The 15,508-nt window shown below is 37.8% G+C and overlaps 3 protein-coding genes across 3 annotated transcripts; 1 reads left to right on the forward strand and 2 right to left on the reverse strand.

The window, feature by feature from the left end:
* Window positions 1-3,257: 3,257 nt before the first annotated feature.
* Window positions 3,258-6,616, forward strand: LOC145093026 (uncharacterized). Its single transcript, XM_079031063.1, has 6 exons — window positions 3,258-3,833; window positions 3,930-4,344; window positions 4,435-4,589; window positions 4,687-4,949; window positions 5,927-5,989; window positions 6,081-6,616. The coding sequence occupies exons 1-6, from the start codon at window positions 3,542-3,544 to the stop codon at window positions 6,336-6,338; spliced, it is 1,446 nt and encodes a 481-aa protein (XP_078887189.1). The 5' UTR covers window positions 3,258-3,541; the 3' UTR covers window positions 6,339-6,616.
* Window positions 6,617-7,694: 1,078 nt separating this feature from the next.
* Window positions 7,695-10,266, reverse strand: LOC145095612 (uncharacterized). Its single transcript, XM_079033463.1, has 2 exons — window positions 9,924-10,266; window positions 7,695-9,724 (listed from the first exon to the last, which is right to left on the reverse strand). Exons 1-2 carry the CDS (start codon window positions 10,264-10,266, stop codon window positions 7,695-7,697), a joined length of 2,373 nt encoding a protein of 790 aa, XP_078889589.1.
* Window positions 10,267-13,173: 2,907 nt separating this feature from the next.
* Window positions 13,174-15,207, reverse strand: LOC145095613 (uncharacterized). The gene has a single exon (XM_079033464.1). It carries the CDS (start codon window positions 15,205-15,207, stop codon window positions 13,174-13,176), a length of 2,034 nt encoding a protein of 677 aa, XP_078889590.1.
* Window positions 15,208-15,508: the final 301 nt, after the last annotated feature.

The raw sequence follows: 15,508 nt of genomic DNA on the forward strand, positions 1-15,508 counted from the left end.
ACATCAGACCAAAGTCCGGAACATATAAACTACATCGGGCTACCCCCGACATACTACAACTACATAAACGGGTCGACATTGGTGCCTTAGACCTGTTCCTACTGGAGGAAAACTCACCTCGTATGACTGACTGCTGAAAAGCTGGGTGAGGGATCCCTAGGTGATTCTTCGGCTATAAATTCCATAACAAAACTTAATCAAAAACTAATAAACCTTCTTAGGGTAAAGTGACCATTTTACCCCTGGTCAAAGTCAATGTCCTGGTTAAACCTACTCGCCGAGTCAGCCTATTGACTTGCCGAGTTCCAGAACTCAGAAACCCTAAAATTCACAACTCGACTCGTCGAGTCACCTTATGACTCATCGAGTTCCCAAGCTAACCAAAATCACGATTGGACGAACTGACTCATCGAGCCGTACTCAGACTCGTCGAGTCCTATGAACATCATCGGGGTTTCTTCATCGGACTCGCCGAGTTCCCTTAGGAACTTGTCGAGTCCCTTGCAGATCTAACCTAGATCATTGGTTTCTCACTTCTACAGCCCCACATTACAAATCTATATAATTTCCAAGGCCCTTTTCCATAAAGTTGGAGACTTGATGGCTTTGCACACCTCAAATGGACCCAAACTCAAGTTATAGCAATCAACTTACATAAATGTGACCATGGCTTGGATGAAAACGGATTCAAGCCTCCTTTTATGATCTTAGAGGCTTAATACTATAGGATAAGGGGGTTATTTCGCATACAACCCATAAAAACTAGCTCATCCTTCTCAAAATGGCCAAAAGACCCAAAAACTCAACATATAAGAGATCTAAACTATAGTTCATCAAGCTAAGAAATTTTTACCTCAGAAAGCTACCAAAGATGAGTGTGCTCCTGGATCTTGTTCTCTTTCCCCAAGCTTGTTAGCTCCAAGCTCTTGTAACTTCCTTCAATGGCACCAAAATACACTCAAAAAGCTCAAGAAAGGGGCTCTCTAACGATTTAGGGTTTCTAGAGGACAGGGAGGCTGATAAGGGAGGCCCAAAGGGGGTTTAAGTTGTTTAAATATGGTGCAAATCCCCGAAAATAGAGTTTCTCTCTGGCAGACCTACTCGTCGAGTCCATGCTTGGACTCGCCGAGTTGACCCTTTAAACCCTCGTCCTTTTTGCCATCTACTCGACGAGTCAGGGCTACCAACTTGTCGAGTAGCTCAACTAATTTCTTAAATAATTTAAATGATTGTGTACCAGGAACGGGACGTTACATTCGATCTGTTAAAAACTAACGAAAATGACTTAATCGATATGTATTATATAAGTTAGATGACCTATTGCACAAAATAAATAAATAAATAAAAATGATGTAATTTTACCAAACATGTAAGTTTAGCGTGATACATGAACATTTCCCGAAGAATTGTCATCACCTCCGATTCTCCTGTAATTCTCCATTTATAATTGTTTTATGTGCCATCGTATGCAAGGTTATAGGTTGATTATGGGGGATGTCACCTTTCTTTAACTTTTGTACTGACACAAGGCACTTCAACACAAGCCATTTCAGCCAAAAATCCTCACATGTGATTAATCTGAGATAGATATGGAGCATAAATGTTAAAAAAAACTCCTTAAAAACAAATGTAAACCAAAAAAAAAAAAAAAAACTCTACAAATTTAAGAAAGTCTTGAAATTACCCCCTAAATTCTTTAAAGAACTTTTTAATTAATGCTCTACAAATAAACTATACAAAGAAAGGTGACCTCCCCCTAAAAAAATAAACTCTACAAATAAGTGTATATATTAAAACATATGGACTTAAGGAAAAGGATGTTTTTAGGAGTTTGGCCATAGTTTCCAAAATTGACTGTTCTGGTCCCATATTGTTTGATTTGTTGAATTTCACCATTTTTTACTTTTATTCACCATTTTGTAAAGATTATACTTTTGGTTTTCTTCTTTTATATATTAACACACAAATTAATATATACATATTAAAAGCATATAGACTTAAGGAATAGAAAAGTTGATGTGCTTAGGAGTTTGGCCACAATAGATTCAGAAATTGACTGTTTTGGTCCCTCATTGTTTGGTTTTGTTGAATTTCACCATATTTTTTTACTTTCATTCTGTTGGTTTTGACCACACCACTTTTTAAATGTTACATTTTGGCCATTCTTCTTTTATATATTAATACACAAATCTTTAGGGAATAATAAAGTCTTATTTTTTTGGATTTTCACACCATTTTGTAAAAGTTATACTTTGGTTTTTTACTTTTCAATCCTCATCTAAATAAATATTTTTAAAAAATAACACTTTGGCATAATACTCATTATACTTTAACATATATGTTTTTTTTTTTGATATATATTATATAGAGCTATGCAAAAAACCGTACAAACCGCACTGCATAATGCGGTTTAGAATTTCGTGGTGCGTTTTGCTGTTCATCATTTTATTAAACTGCACTACGCGGTATGATTTGCGGTTTGTATTTATAAAATTGCAGTTAAAACCGCACCGCACCGCATGTTATATATATATATATATATATATATATATATATATATATATATATATATATATATATATATTTACTTTGTTATAACTTCAAATCACGATTTAGAAATGATGTATATAAATATATTTCTTACAATAACCAAATATCTATAACGTAACATTAAATCACTATTAGATCAAGATCTCATGGTTTACAAGAATATAACAACTATAACGGCAATATAAAACAATAACAATGATACTTATAAAACTATAGTAGCACGAGTCACAATTTATTAAAAACGATTTAACTCGAAATTTGTATTTGTTTTTATAAAATGAAAACAATCAATTTTTTTAATCCGGTCAGGTTTTTGGTTTTTTGATAGATTTAATGTTGAATAACTCATCAAACCGCACAAATCGTAACTAAACCGCATCACGCAGTTTTGAACATTTGTGGTGCGGTTTGCGGTTTCTAAAATATTCAAACCCTATATGCGGTACGGTTTGCGGTTTTGACTCGAAACCGCATCAAACCGCACCGCATACACCCCTAAATTATTATGTATTGAATTTGTAGTGTATTTCTTTACCATTTGTATTTTAATTGATGAATTTAAAGATCCGTAGCTTTTGTTTATTTTAAAAATAAAAGTAAAAAGAAAAAAAATCCGGGACCAAAGACAGACTTTTTTTTTTTACTACTTATAATATAAAATTTGAAAATATTAAGGACTTTATTATTATAACGTCTACCATAAAAGATGTCACTTTTTGGTAACACAATTCGGCGGACCCAAAGCTCGAAGCTTTTTTTCATGGTCGGCTCTCGCATATTACCCACAGATCAATATTCCATACACAAATTTCCATTTCAATCTCACCGGAAAGATTTCAATTTTCAAGCTCTGCTTTTTTAGCAATCCTTACAAGTGTCCATCTCTCTATACGTCGATCAGATGCGCATGACAAAATTTCAAGGAACCCTAGATCAATGTCGAGACTTGGATCATCTCAAATAGTCACACCCTCTTTCACAGATCCTAACCATGGCGAAGCAGTCCATGGGATCCTCAACATTCTTCTTCCACAAGAAGAAGCGATGGCTTCTGGTTCTGTTAGCCTTGCTATCCATCTCGACGGCGGTGGCGTTTATTATCAGGGCCGCTTATGATTCCTCATGTGATCGCCGTCTCTTCGATGTCCCTGATGCAGGTAAACGGTTTCAATCGACGGTGAATCCGAAGGCGTCGCCTCCGCCTAAAGTCAAAGTAGCGAATCCTCTCAGTTTCATGAAGTCCAAGCTTGTTCTTCTCGTTTCTCATGAACTCTCTCTTTCTGGTAACTCTTCAATTCTTCATTCCATTAGGGGGAAATGATGTAATCGACATTCTGATACCTTTTACCCCCTTTTCAATTTGTTGATTTGTCTTTCAGGTGGTCCATTGCTTTTAATGGAACTAGCGTTTCTATTGCGAGGTGTTGGTGCTGAAGTTTGTTGGATAACACTTCAAAAGCCACCGGGGAAAGAGGAGGTGATTTACAGTTTGGAGAACAAGATGCTGGATCGTGGAGTACAGGTCTTCTCTGCTAAAGGTCAAGAAGCTATAACCACCGCCATTAAAGCCGATTTGGTTGTTTTAAATACTGCCGTCGCCGGAAAATGGCTAGACGCTGTTCTGAATAAAAACGTCCCCCAAATTCTCCCAAAAGTGTTATGGTGGATTCATGAAATGCGAGGCCATTACTTCAAATTGGATTACGTCAAGCATTTACCAATGGTAGCTGGGTCTATGATTGATTCCTACGTTACAGCTGAATATTGGAAAAACAGAACTCAAGAACGATTAAAGCAAGCTCTTTTCTGTTTCCCAATCTCTTTTTACACCTAAAATAAACTTTCCCATTTCTTCAATTTAACAATTCACGCTTAAATTTCCAGGATTCAGATGCCAAAAACTTACGTTGTTCATCTCGGAAACAGTAAAGAACTCATGGATGTCGCAGAAGATAATATAGCAAAAAGGGTTTTAAGGGAGCATGTTCGAGAGTTTCTAGGAGTGCGCAATGAAGATATACTTTTCGCTGCTATTAATAGTAAGTTTTTCGCTTTAATGTAACTTTATTCCTTTCAATATAGAAACAAGGTGATGAATCGAATATGTTTATATGTGAATACGATAATGATTTACAGGTGTTTCGCGTGGAAAAGGTCAAGATTTATTTTTGCGTTCATTTCATGAGAGTTTACAGATAATTCAAGAAAAGAAGCTTCAAGTGCCTTCAGTTCATGCAGTGATTGTAGGAAGTGATATGAGTATGCAGACTAAATTTGAAACAGAACTTAGAAACTTTGTGAATTTGAAGAAGATTCAACATCGAGTTCATTTTGTGAATAAAACTCTAAATGTTGCTCCATATCTTGCAGCCATTGATGTTCTAGTTCAGAATTCTCAGGTAAGTTGCTTTGAAGTAATTATGGTTTACTTTGATTCTTTTATGATTATGTAATTGGTATTCAATAATGAATAGATGTTGGGTACAATGGAATAGGAGAAGGAATGGAATGGTTCATTCCATTCCTGATGGAATGGAATGGTTCATTCCGTTGGCAAAGGTGTTTTATTCTAGTTACATAATGGAATGGAATGACAATTTGTCATATAATCCATTTTTATTAAATTTTTTGATGATAGATTTTTTTTAAGTTACTATAATATTATTTTCTGGAATGAGTTAAAAATATTTTTAAAGTACAATCTATTTTGGGCTTTCAGTAGAGTAAATTGCTGAAATGGTCCCTATGGTTTGGTCAAAATTACACGTTTGGTCCCTAACTTTTTTTTGCACTCGGATCGTCCATGTGGTTTGATTTTATTGCGTTTTTCGTTCCTATGGTTTGGTCAAAATTGCACGTCTGGTCTCTAACTTTATGTATGTAAGAGACGAAAAACGCAACAAAATCAAACCACAGGGACGATCCGAGTGCAAAATAAAAGTTAGGGACCAAACATGTAATTTTGACCAAACCATAGGGACCATTTCAGTAATTTACTCCTTTCGTAATAATCACTAAAGTAACCACTTTTTTGGAACATTCATCTCAAGATAAACAAAACCACCCATTTTTTCATAATTTGGGAAATATCTTTTTCTTTTTTTTTTTTGAGAAATTGTTTTAATAATGGTCCCATGAGAATTTCGCAACAAAAGAATAATATCCCAAAAAAGAATAATTTCCAAAATGGGCTTTATTTATTTATTTTTTGTCATAAACGTTCAATGTTCATTTTGTCATCTTAGTGATCATCCTTTTATTATGATGTTTAACCTTTTGGTTTTGTAAATTATAAATTCTATAATTATAATTAAACAATATAATTTAATAATTTATGATCGATACATTTTTTTTTAAATCTATCAAATCTTTATAGGGCCGAGGAGAGTGCTTTGGGAGGATAACAATCGAAGCAATGGCATTCCAGCTACCCGTATTGGTAAAAAACAAAATCAAACATATTTGATGACTTTTTAATTAAATTTTAAACTCAAATCTTTTTTATTTTAATTTAATTTTGTTGATCATAGGGAACATCAGCAGGAGGGACATCAGAGATTGTGGTCAACGGGTCCACGGGGTTTCTACATCTTCCGGGAAAAGAAGGGGTGACTCCTCTTGCAAAAAACATGGTGAAAATGGCGACACATGTTGAAAGAAGGTTAACAATGGGGAAGAGAGGGTATGAAAGGGTGAAAGAAATGTTTTTGGAATATCACATGGCGAATAGAATCAGTGTTGTGTTGAAGGATGTGTTGAAGAATAGGGAAAATGGAAAACACCATTGATGTTTTTAAGTTGGTGTTATTTGTGTATATTGGTTGTTGGAAATGATGTGATTATAGTGAGAATGATAGGTTGGTGGTTTTAGTTTTAGAGAGTGGTTGTGTTGGTGGAAATGGTATATGGAATTTGAGTTTGTTCATTAGATTTTGTATTGGTGTCATGAAAATTTTGAATATAACACTCATAGCCATGGGAGAGTTTTATGATCATGTTGTAGTGGTAAAGATCGTTTCTTGTAATTTATATTTGGATTTGAATCCTACTAGAATGTGGTTTCTAATGTAGTAGTATATAGTCGAACTATATCACGTATATGAGTGTCGAATGTTTATAATAGTAGCTTTTTTCAAGACTTTATCGGGTGAAATAAGTTATATATAGTCGAACTATTGTGATAAAAATAGTTCATGTTTTATTTTTGGTTTGTTCCAAAATAATAGCAAATTTGGGTGTTTTTTTTAGCCAATCCATTAAATTAAATACAACTATCATGAAATTAAATGCAACAAAAAGTGAGAATGTCATTTCATTTAATAAAGTTAATTTTTTTTTGAACAGCAAAATTTATTAGAGTGACCAGCGGGAAGCTGGACCACCAAAGAGTACATGGAAACAAAAACGAAAGAAACAGAAAAAAAAAACAAACAAAATTACAAAAGTTAAACTAAAGCGAGAATGAAGAAGATGATGTTAAACATAACAAAAGAGCAAATGAAAACGAAAGGAGAGGGAAGACCAGTAGAATCCGAAAGTCCAATACTTCAAAGACTCAGTCACCAACATCGGTTAGCCAAGAAGGGTAATTACATTCCACCTCAATACTGCGGCAAAAACATTATCCATAGAGCAAAACGAGGGCAGATCCGTCAGCAAACATTAGATCTTCACTATGCGATCTCAGACACAAATATCAGAGATCCAACAAATCGGAAACACTCAACGATCAACACCAATATCTTCCCTCCATGGGTATAATCGATCAACAACTTACATTGTTTGTAAATATGAATTCCGTCAAATTGTGACAACAACCTAATACAAAGGGATTTAAATGACCACCAAAATGATATCCATACAATCAAAAAAAGAACACACACGCCAACACCAAGTGTAAACCCCTCCCACCCAAACCCAATGAACACGAAAGAACACACCCCAAAGAAATGTTTAAACTGCAGCAAAAGCCTATATTATATCTACCCAATGAACTGATACACACACCAAACTCACACTTGCTGCAGTAAACATAACGCCAAATGATACCAAGCTTCCCAACCCCCATCCACCTAACAACCAACTACTAAAGCATGAATGGGAAAGAACACCATTTTTCCCAGATTACAGAGAATCCTCTACCTCTATTTTTTATCCAAAGAAAAGCGTTTGCTTTTTATTTCAGATACAACCTGAACCGGTGATGATATCATCGATTTGAAGATACTTCCATTTCTTGCCTTCCAGATGAACCATAAAGTGGTCATAATTATGGCATGCGTGATTTTCTTTTGTAACGGAGATTGTAAATAAGCATGTGATATAGATAAGAGCTGATCCAGAGAGTTAATCTCATTGACCCTTAATTCACACCAAATCTCCAATAAAGCCCAAATTTCTTTTACCCAGCAACACTGCAAAAATAAATGTGTACCTGTTTCTTCCGCGTTTTCACAGAGAGCACAAAGTGTGGAAGGTACAACAATCCCACGTTTAGCTATCTCAACCTTGTAAGGTAGGCAATCGAGCGCCACACGCCAACCAAAAAAATTAATTTTTATAGGGACCAAGTTGTTCCAAAAATGCTTGTATGGTAAGTCCTTACATGAATATGATTCCCAAAGCTGCCGGAGGCAGCGGACCGAGAATGAACCTGAGTTATCAGCCAACCAAATCCACCTATCACTCAAGGAGTTAGGAATTATTTCTTGAAGAATTAAGGTGCAACATGATAGTTCAATTTTCCCCATATCTGATGTTGGTGATCTCTTCCAATCCCACGTCCATTCAATTGTGTCACCAAATTTTGTATATCTATCAGAAATTGTACAATGTTTTCTTGATTCCAGCTTGAACAAATTTGGGAAGATATCTTTGAAGACGCCACTCCCTGACCAATCCTCGAACCAGAAAGACGTCATGTTGCCCCGACCCAATTCTTTTTTGAACAACTCATGGAAGTGAATGTTACACACAACAAAGTCTTTGGTAATGCTTACAATGTTTTTCCAAACACCAGTGAATTCCAATCGAACCGGGAAGAGTTTCCAAACCCGCTCAGATTTATGAAGTGCCAGGATTAACTTAGCCCATAGGGATGTCGGATCATCTTTTAATCTCCAAAGCCATTTGCCAAGAGTGGATAAATTAGCTCCTCTGAGGTTGATGACACCAAGACCTCCTTTAGACTTTGGAGTGAGAACTTTATCCCAACTAATCCAACAAATTTTCGATTTTTCGGAGCCATCACCCCATAAAAACCTTCTTCTGATTCCTTCTAATTCATCAATGATCTTGAGAGGGGCTTTAAATAAGGAAAAATAAAAGATTGGCAGACTTCCATGCACCGATTTTATGAGGGTGATCCGACCTCCAAAAGATAAAGTTTTGGCTTTCCATGACGAGAGAAGGGATTGGAATCTATCCACCACTGGATTCCAGTGTTTTATAAGAGACATATTCGCCCCCACTGGTAACCCAAGATAAATGAAAGGAAAGTTGGCGGACTGACAGTTTAGGATTCGAGAGAAAAATGCGACATCAGAGGCATCCACTCCAACCCCAAAGACTTTACTTTTTGTAAAGTTTACACCAAGCCCAGAAGCCAAGTTAAAACATTGAAGAATCCTTGCAAGGTTTAAGAGATTAATATGAGACCACTCCCCAAAAAATAAAGCGTCATCTGCATAAAACAAGTGGGATGTCGTCGGACCCATATTAGGAGTACAAATACCCTTAAAAATCCCCACATTGCATGCTTTATACATGACAACATTAAGAGCCTCCATGGAAATTACAAATAGAAAAGGAGATAGTGGGTCGCCTTGTCTAACACCTTTACTCACCATGAATTCCTTGATGGGAGCACCATTTACCAAAACTGAGGTTCTTGACGATTGAAGGCAACCCATGATCCATTGGTTCCAACGTGGCGGGAAACCTAATTGCTCCATGATAGAGACAAGAAAACACCAATTCAACGAGTTAAAAGCCTTATTGAAGTCGACTTTAATAAGCAGAGCCTTCCTGTTTGTCTTCTTCAACCACGATACTAATTCATTGATCATAAGGGGTCCGTCAAGGATATTTCTTCCGACAATAAATGCAGTTTGGGTCTCATCAATCACAGATCCAATGACAACTTTTAATCTATTTGCAAGGAATTTTGAGATCACTTTATAAATGCAACCAATTAAGTTGATGGGGTGGTAATTAGACAGGCACAATGGGTCACTGGTTTTGGGTATAAGAGTTATGAATGAAGAGTTGCAACCCGGGTTGATAATGCCATATGTGTGAAAATGAGAAAGAATGTCAAGGAATGTTGCTTCAAATGAGGACCAAATTTTTTTTGAGGAATTTAAATGAGAAACCATCAGGTCCACGTGCACGATCATTACCACACTCCCAAACAGCTACTTTGATTTCAGTTGCGCTGAAGGGTTCAACCAAGAATGATGCGTCAGGTATAGATAAAGTTTTGTTAAAATTGCAAGAAAGGGAGGGTCTGGAGTTCATAGTTTCAGAAAATTTATCCTTGAAGAAAGAAAAAATCTCGTTTTTAATTGACTCCGGATCAGTTGACCAAACACCATTTATCGAGAGATCATTTATCCTGTTATTTGAAAGATTACGATTGATAATACCATGGAAAAAATGAGAGTTTTCATCTCCATCAATTGCCCACCGAATTCTAGCTTTTTGTTTGAGGTCCATGCTCCTACGATGCTCCAGTTCGAGTATTTTCCTTTTCCATTCAATACGATTTTCCAATTCAGTACTGGACAGGGGTCTTGATTCTGTAATTATATCTAAGTCACATACCCACTGTTTGAGTCTCATGATATCCCCTGCTTCATTTTCCTTAACCTACACTCTCCATGTTTTAACGAATTCTTTTATTTTCCGTACTTTGGTTGCTAGAGATTTATCCGGAGGCCTGATAAAATGGAAGGATGAGATGGTATCCAAGATTAGCTCAGAGAGACCTGGGTATGATAGCCAACTATTGAAAAAACGAAAAGGAGAAGGACCAAAGTTAATTGATGTCGTTTGTAAAACCAGGGGGCAGTGATCCGAGTATTCACGAGGCAACGCCGTGAAATGTTGCCTACGAATGATCGAGTTCTGCGTGAAGAGCATCGGGTTCCAAATACAAAAAGCTCCCCCGGATCTACCAGATGCATCGATTGCAGCAAAGTCAAAAGCCGAGGCGTCCCAAAAATTACGGAATTGGATGAGAGATGAATCCGTGAACTGAGATTCTTGGAAGGCAAGGAATTAAAGCTTATGAGACCTTTTTAGCCTTTGTATCCACTCCATCTTAGGGGTACCTCCAGCACCACGAATGTTAATGGATAAGAAATTCATTGAGGAACTGTATTGACGCCATTCTTGATGTAGTCTGTGACTACAGGAAAAGACAATTTAACTAGGCGTATTGTCAAACGCAAAGAACAGGGGCACTATCGTGTGCCTGACGACCAAGAATTGAGAAACTGATCTCGACTCTTTATTGCAAAACAAAAACGAATTCAGAATATCACACACCAAAAAACCTGATGCACGTTTTGACCCAGTACTTATAGCTAAACAATACGAAACCTAATACCACTAGAAAACCTCAACAGATAAAGACTAAATAAAAAAAACAAAATAAACTAAACTTGGGCTTTACTCCTTCTCGAATACAATGTCGGCCAGGGGTAAATTAGGAAAAAAAAACACTATCACTATATTGCATCAATGCATCATTCAACGCATCATTCTCCCCTGCTTGAAAAAGAACTCGTCCTCGAGTGATTATCAGGATACAAAGGCAGATCCGGCTGAAAAATGGTGAGGTCAGACACATTAAACGTAGGCGAAATCGACCAGCCATCCGGTAGATCAGCAACATAGGCATTATCATTCACTTTCCGAATTATCTTGCAAGGGCCAATTTTCTTCATCTTGAGCTTGTTATACGTACCCACTGGGAACCGTTCTTTTCGTAAATGAACCATAATGAGATCACCCACTTCAAATACTTTCTCACGTCGATGTTTGTCACGTGCTTCTTTATACTTAGCATTAGACAACGCTAGCTTTTGTTTAACCTCTTCTTGGACTGCTTCGATTTTTTTAGCCAAATTTTCAGCTGCTAAACTGTGCCCACGCAACGCAGGTAACTGAATAAGATCTAGTGGATGTTTAGGCTGCCTTTGGTAAACAATCTGAAAAGGCGATTTACCAGTTGACCTGTTGACCATGTTATTAAAAGCGAATTCAGCTGGAGCGAGAAATTGGTCCCATTGTTTAGGGCGATCGCCACAAAGACACCTTATTAAATTCCCTAAGGTTTTGTTCACCACTTCAGTCTGCCCATCTGTTTGGGGATGGAAAGAGGTACTAAATTGGAGCGTGGTCTGAAATAACCTCCAAAGAGTGCGCCAAAAATGACTAAGAAACTTGGAGTCACGATCAGATGTGATTGTTGAAGGAATGCCATGTAAACGAACTATTTCCCGAAAGAATAATAAGGCAATATTAGACGCATCCGCCGTTTTCTTGCAAGGGATAAAATGGGACATTTTGGAGAAACGATCAACTACCACAAACACAGAATCATTTCCTTTTGTTGTCTTGGGAAGACCTAAAACAAAATCCATAGAAATATCTTCCCAAGGGCCGTTAGGAATAGGTAATGGAGTATACAAACCAATATTTTGGGATTGGCCTTTGGCTTTCTGACAAATAACACATTTAGCAACAAATCGACCCACATCCCGTTGTAATTGCGGCCAAAAATAACGCTCTTCAACTAACGCAATAGTCTTATCCCTTCCAAAATGGCCTACTAATCCGCCTCCATGCAATTCTTTGATAAGTTCTTCCCGTAAAGAAGTACGGGGTATACAGAGACGATGATCATAGAACAGATAACCAGTAAGCTTAAACATAGGTGGAACTATCTTGCTGCTCCATATCTTTTTAAAATCTTCATCATCAACGTATAACTCCTTCAAATCTTCGAAACCAAGGATTTCTGTTCGTAAGGTTACTAATAACTCAGCTCGACGACTCAACGCATCCAGCCACCTTGTTCTGATCACCAGATTTATGTTTTAAAACAAACGAAAAACGTTGCAGATATGAAACCCACCGCCCATGCATGCGATTTAATTTTTGTTGACTATTAAAATACTTAAGTGCTTCGTTGTCTGTATAAATAATAAACTCACGATGGAACAGATACTGCTCCCAATGTTGTATGGATCTATAAATCGCATAAAATTCTAACTCATAAGTAGTCCACTTTTGTCGTGCCTCACTAAGTTTCTCACTAAAGAATGCCACGGGTTTCCCGTCTTGGGACAAAACAGCACCGATGCCTATAATCGATGCATCACACTCTAAAGTGAAAAGTTTATTGAAATTGGGCAAAACTAGTAAAGGAGCAGAAGTCAACTTTTCTTTGATGAGGGCAAAACTTCGAGTAGCTGCATCTCCCCATTGAAACTGACCCTTTTTCAGACACTGGGTGATAGGAGCCATAATAGAACTAAAATTTCGAACAAATCGCCGATAAAAAGTCGCAAGTCCATGAAAACTACGGACTTCACTAACGGTTTTGGGAACCGGTCACTCGCGTATGACACGTACTTTTTCCTCATCTACTCGAATTCCATCCGCAGTAATGATAAAACCTAAAAATAGTAGCTGATTGGTCAAGAAACTACATTTCTTTAGGTTGAGATAAAGTTTATTACTGTCCAAAACAGTAAGAACCTCCGTGAGGTGTAGAAGATGCTCACTCTCTGTCTTATTATACACGAGAATATCATCAAAATAAACGACCACAAAAGATCCAAGGAAAGGTTTTAACACCTGGTTCATGAGTCGAGAGAAAGTGCTGGGAGCGTTAGACAAACCAAAAGGCATGACCAACCACTCGTATAGACCATCTTTAGTTTTAAATGCTGTCTTCCATTCATCACCAGGGCGAATACGGATCTGATGATACCCGCTTCGTAGGTCGAGTTTAGAAAACACCTTGGACCCTTCCAACATGTCTAACATGTCATCTAATCGGGGAATTGGAAATCTATATGCCACTGTTATCTTGTTGATGGCCCTGCTATCAACACACATTCGCCAACTACCATCTTTCTTTGGAACCAACAGAGCGGGGACTGCACAAGGACTCATGCTCTCACGAATGAGACCCTTTTTCAATAAATCTTCAACCTGTTCTTGTAGTATTTGGTTCTCTTTTGGGCTCATGCGATAGTGTGCTAGGTTGGGTAACTTAGATCCCGGAATGAAATCAATTTGGTGTTGAATATCGCGCATTGGTGGAAGTTTTGCTGGTAATTCACTGGGAATAAGGGATTTAAACTTCGATAGGATAGGTGTTAATTGGGCAGGAATGTTATTTGCGCCCCCCTCCTGGATAGAACCTGTAGCAACAATAGCATAAATGACAGATTCCCCCTTTATCTCTTCTTCAAAATCTCGATGAGACAACACCACCAGGCTATTTTTCTTCACATCGTGATGAGGGGTCGTGGGTTTACTAGATTCTATCAAAGGGACTAAAATCATCTTCACCCCATTAACCTTAAAGGAGTATGTGTTTTCCTTGCCCTTGTGTATCGCATCCTTATCAAATTCCCAAGGTCGCCCAAGCAAAATATGACATGCATCCATGTCCACAACATCAAACCACAATTCATCTTTATATTTTCCAATAGAAAAAGGGATTTTACATTGATCAGTGACGCGGATCTCCCCAATTGATTTGATCCATCCTATTTTGTATGGGTGCAGATGCCTTCTGGTAGGTAGTTTGAGTTGTTGCACAATTGTTCGAGAAACAATATTTTCTGTACTCCCACCATCAATAATAACGTCAAATATCTTCTGATGTACTACACAACGAGTCCGAAACAGGTTATGGCGTTGCGAGGGTTCTTCAGTTACTTTAGGCGCAAGCATAATGCGGCGGATGACACATGATTTAGCAATGTCATCCTCACAAAAAGTCTCGTCAGCTGCAAAACAAATCTCAACTTCTTCGTTGTCACCCTCCTCACTAACAACTTCATCATCAACTTCTCCTTCTTCTCTTGTGGTAAGGTTAACTTTGGCTGTTGTTCCTCTGCAATCGCTAGATCGATGACCCGAGATACCACATTTAAAACACTTCCCTGGTATGGGTCGAGCGTAAGGGTTGGTGGATTTCAGGGTGGTAGTAGCGGTTGCGGTGATGCCTTTACCCTTGTCGGGTGTTGGTGTTCTTATAACCACTTGGCTATTTTTTGTTGGTTGTGATGTTGACCCACTGGTGAATTTATTCCGATTAGCAGGGAATGAAAAGGTTTTACTATTCTTCGCCAATTGTGTTTCTGCCCTGATAGCTAGATTATACGCATCATCCAATGTATATACAGGTACTAGGGATATTCTGTCTTGAATCGGAGGGCGTAATCCGTTAGTATAGCGCGAGACCTGTTGTGATTCGGTTTCTGTGAGGTCATTCCGAGCGGCTAATCGATGGAATTCGGTGGTGTAAACCTCCACTGATCGATCTCCTTGCGTGCAATTTTGAAACATGTTGAATAAAATTTGATCATGATTAGGGGGTAAGAACTTGCGCTTTAGTTCACGTTCCATTCGATCCCAGGAAGTAATAGGTAATTTACCTTGTCGTTCTCGCGTGGTTTGCAGGTTCTTCCACTAAGCCTGAGCTCCTCCTTTGAGTTTGTAAGCCACGAGAGTGACCCGTTTATTTCCCGGGATATCATAGAATTGAAAAAATTCTCCAGCTCATTCATCCAGTCTAGGAAGCCTTCGATGTTCATGGATCCGCTGAAAGAGGGTACATCTTTGGCTCTTTGGCGGTAATCGAAATCATGTGCATCCCTACGTAGACCCGGACGCCCTCTCGCACCTTAATCACCGTCATCTTCTTCTA

The sequence above is a fragment of the Lactuca serriola genome, chromosome 3 (genome assembly GCF_051521515.1).
Source record: "Lactuca serriola cultivar US96UC23 chromosome 3, Lser_US96UC23_V15, whole genome shotgun sequence".
Lineage (NCBI taxonomy): Eukaryota > Viridiplantae > Streptophyta > Magnoliopsida > Asterales > Asteraceae > Lactuca > Lactuca serriola.

Excerpts from the sequence above, each read along its gene's own strand:
- LOC145093026 (XM_079031063.1), top strand. The coding sequence starts at position 3,542 with ATGGCGAAGCAGTCCATGGGATCCTCAACATTCTTCTTCCACAAGAAG. Across the intron at positions 3,834-3,929 it reads TCATGAACTCTCTCTTTCTG|GTGGTCCATTGCTTTTAATG; the intron begins GTAACTCTTCAA and ends TTTGTCTTTCAG. Across the intron at positions 4,345-4,434 it reads AGAACTCAAGAACGATTAAA|GATTCAGATGCCAAAAACTT; the intron begins GCAAGCTCTTTT and ends TTAAATTTCCAG.
- LOC145095612 (XM_079033463.1), bottom strand. The coding sequence starts at position 10,266 with ATGGACCTCAAACAAAAAGCTAGAATTCGGTGGGCAATTGATGGAGAT. Across the intron at positions 9,725-9,923 it reads TCGTGCACGTGGACCTGATG|TGATCTCAAAATTCCTTGCA; the intron begins GTTTCTCATTTA and ends GCATTTATAAAG.
- LOC145095613 (XM_079033464.1), bottom strand. The coding sequence starts at position 15,207 with ATGGAACGTGAACTAAAGCGCAAGTTCTTACCCCCTAATCATGATCAA.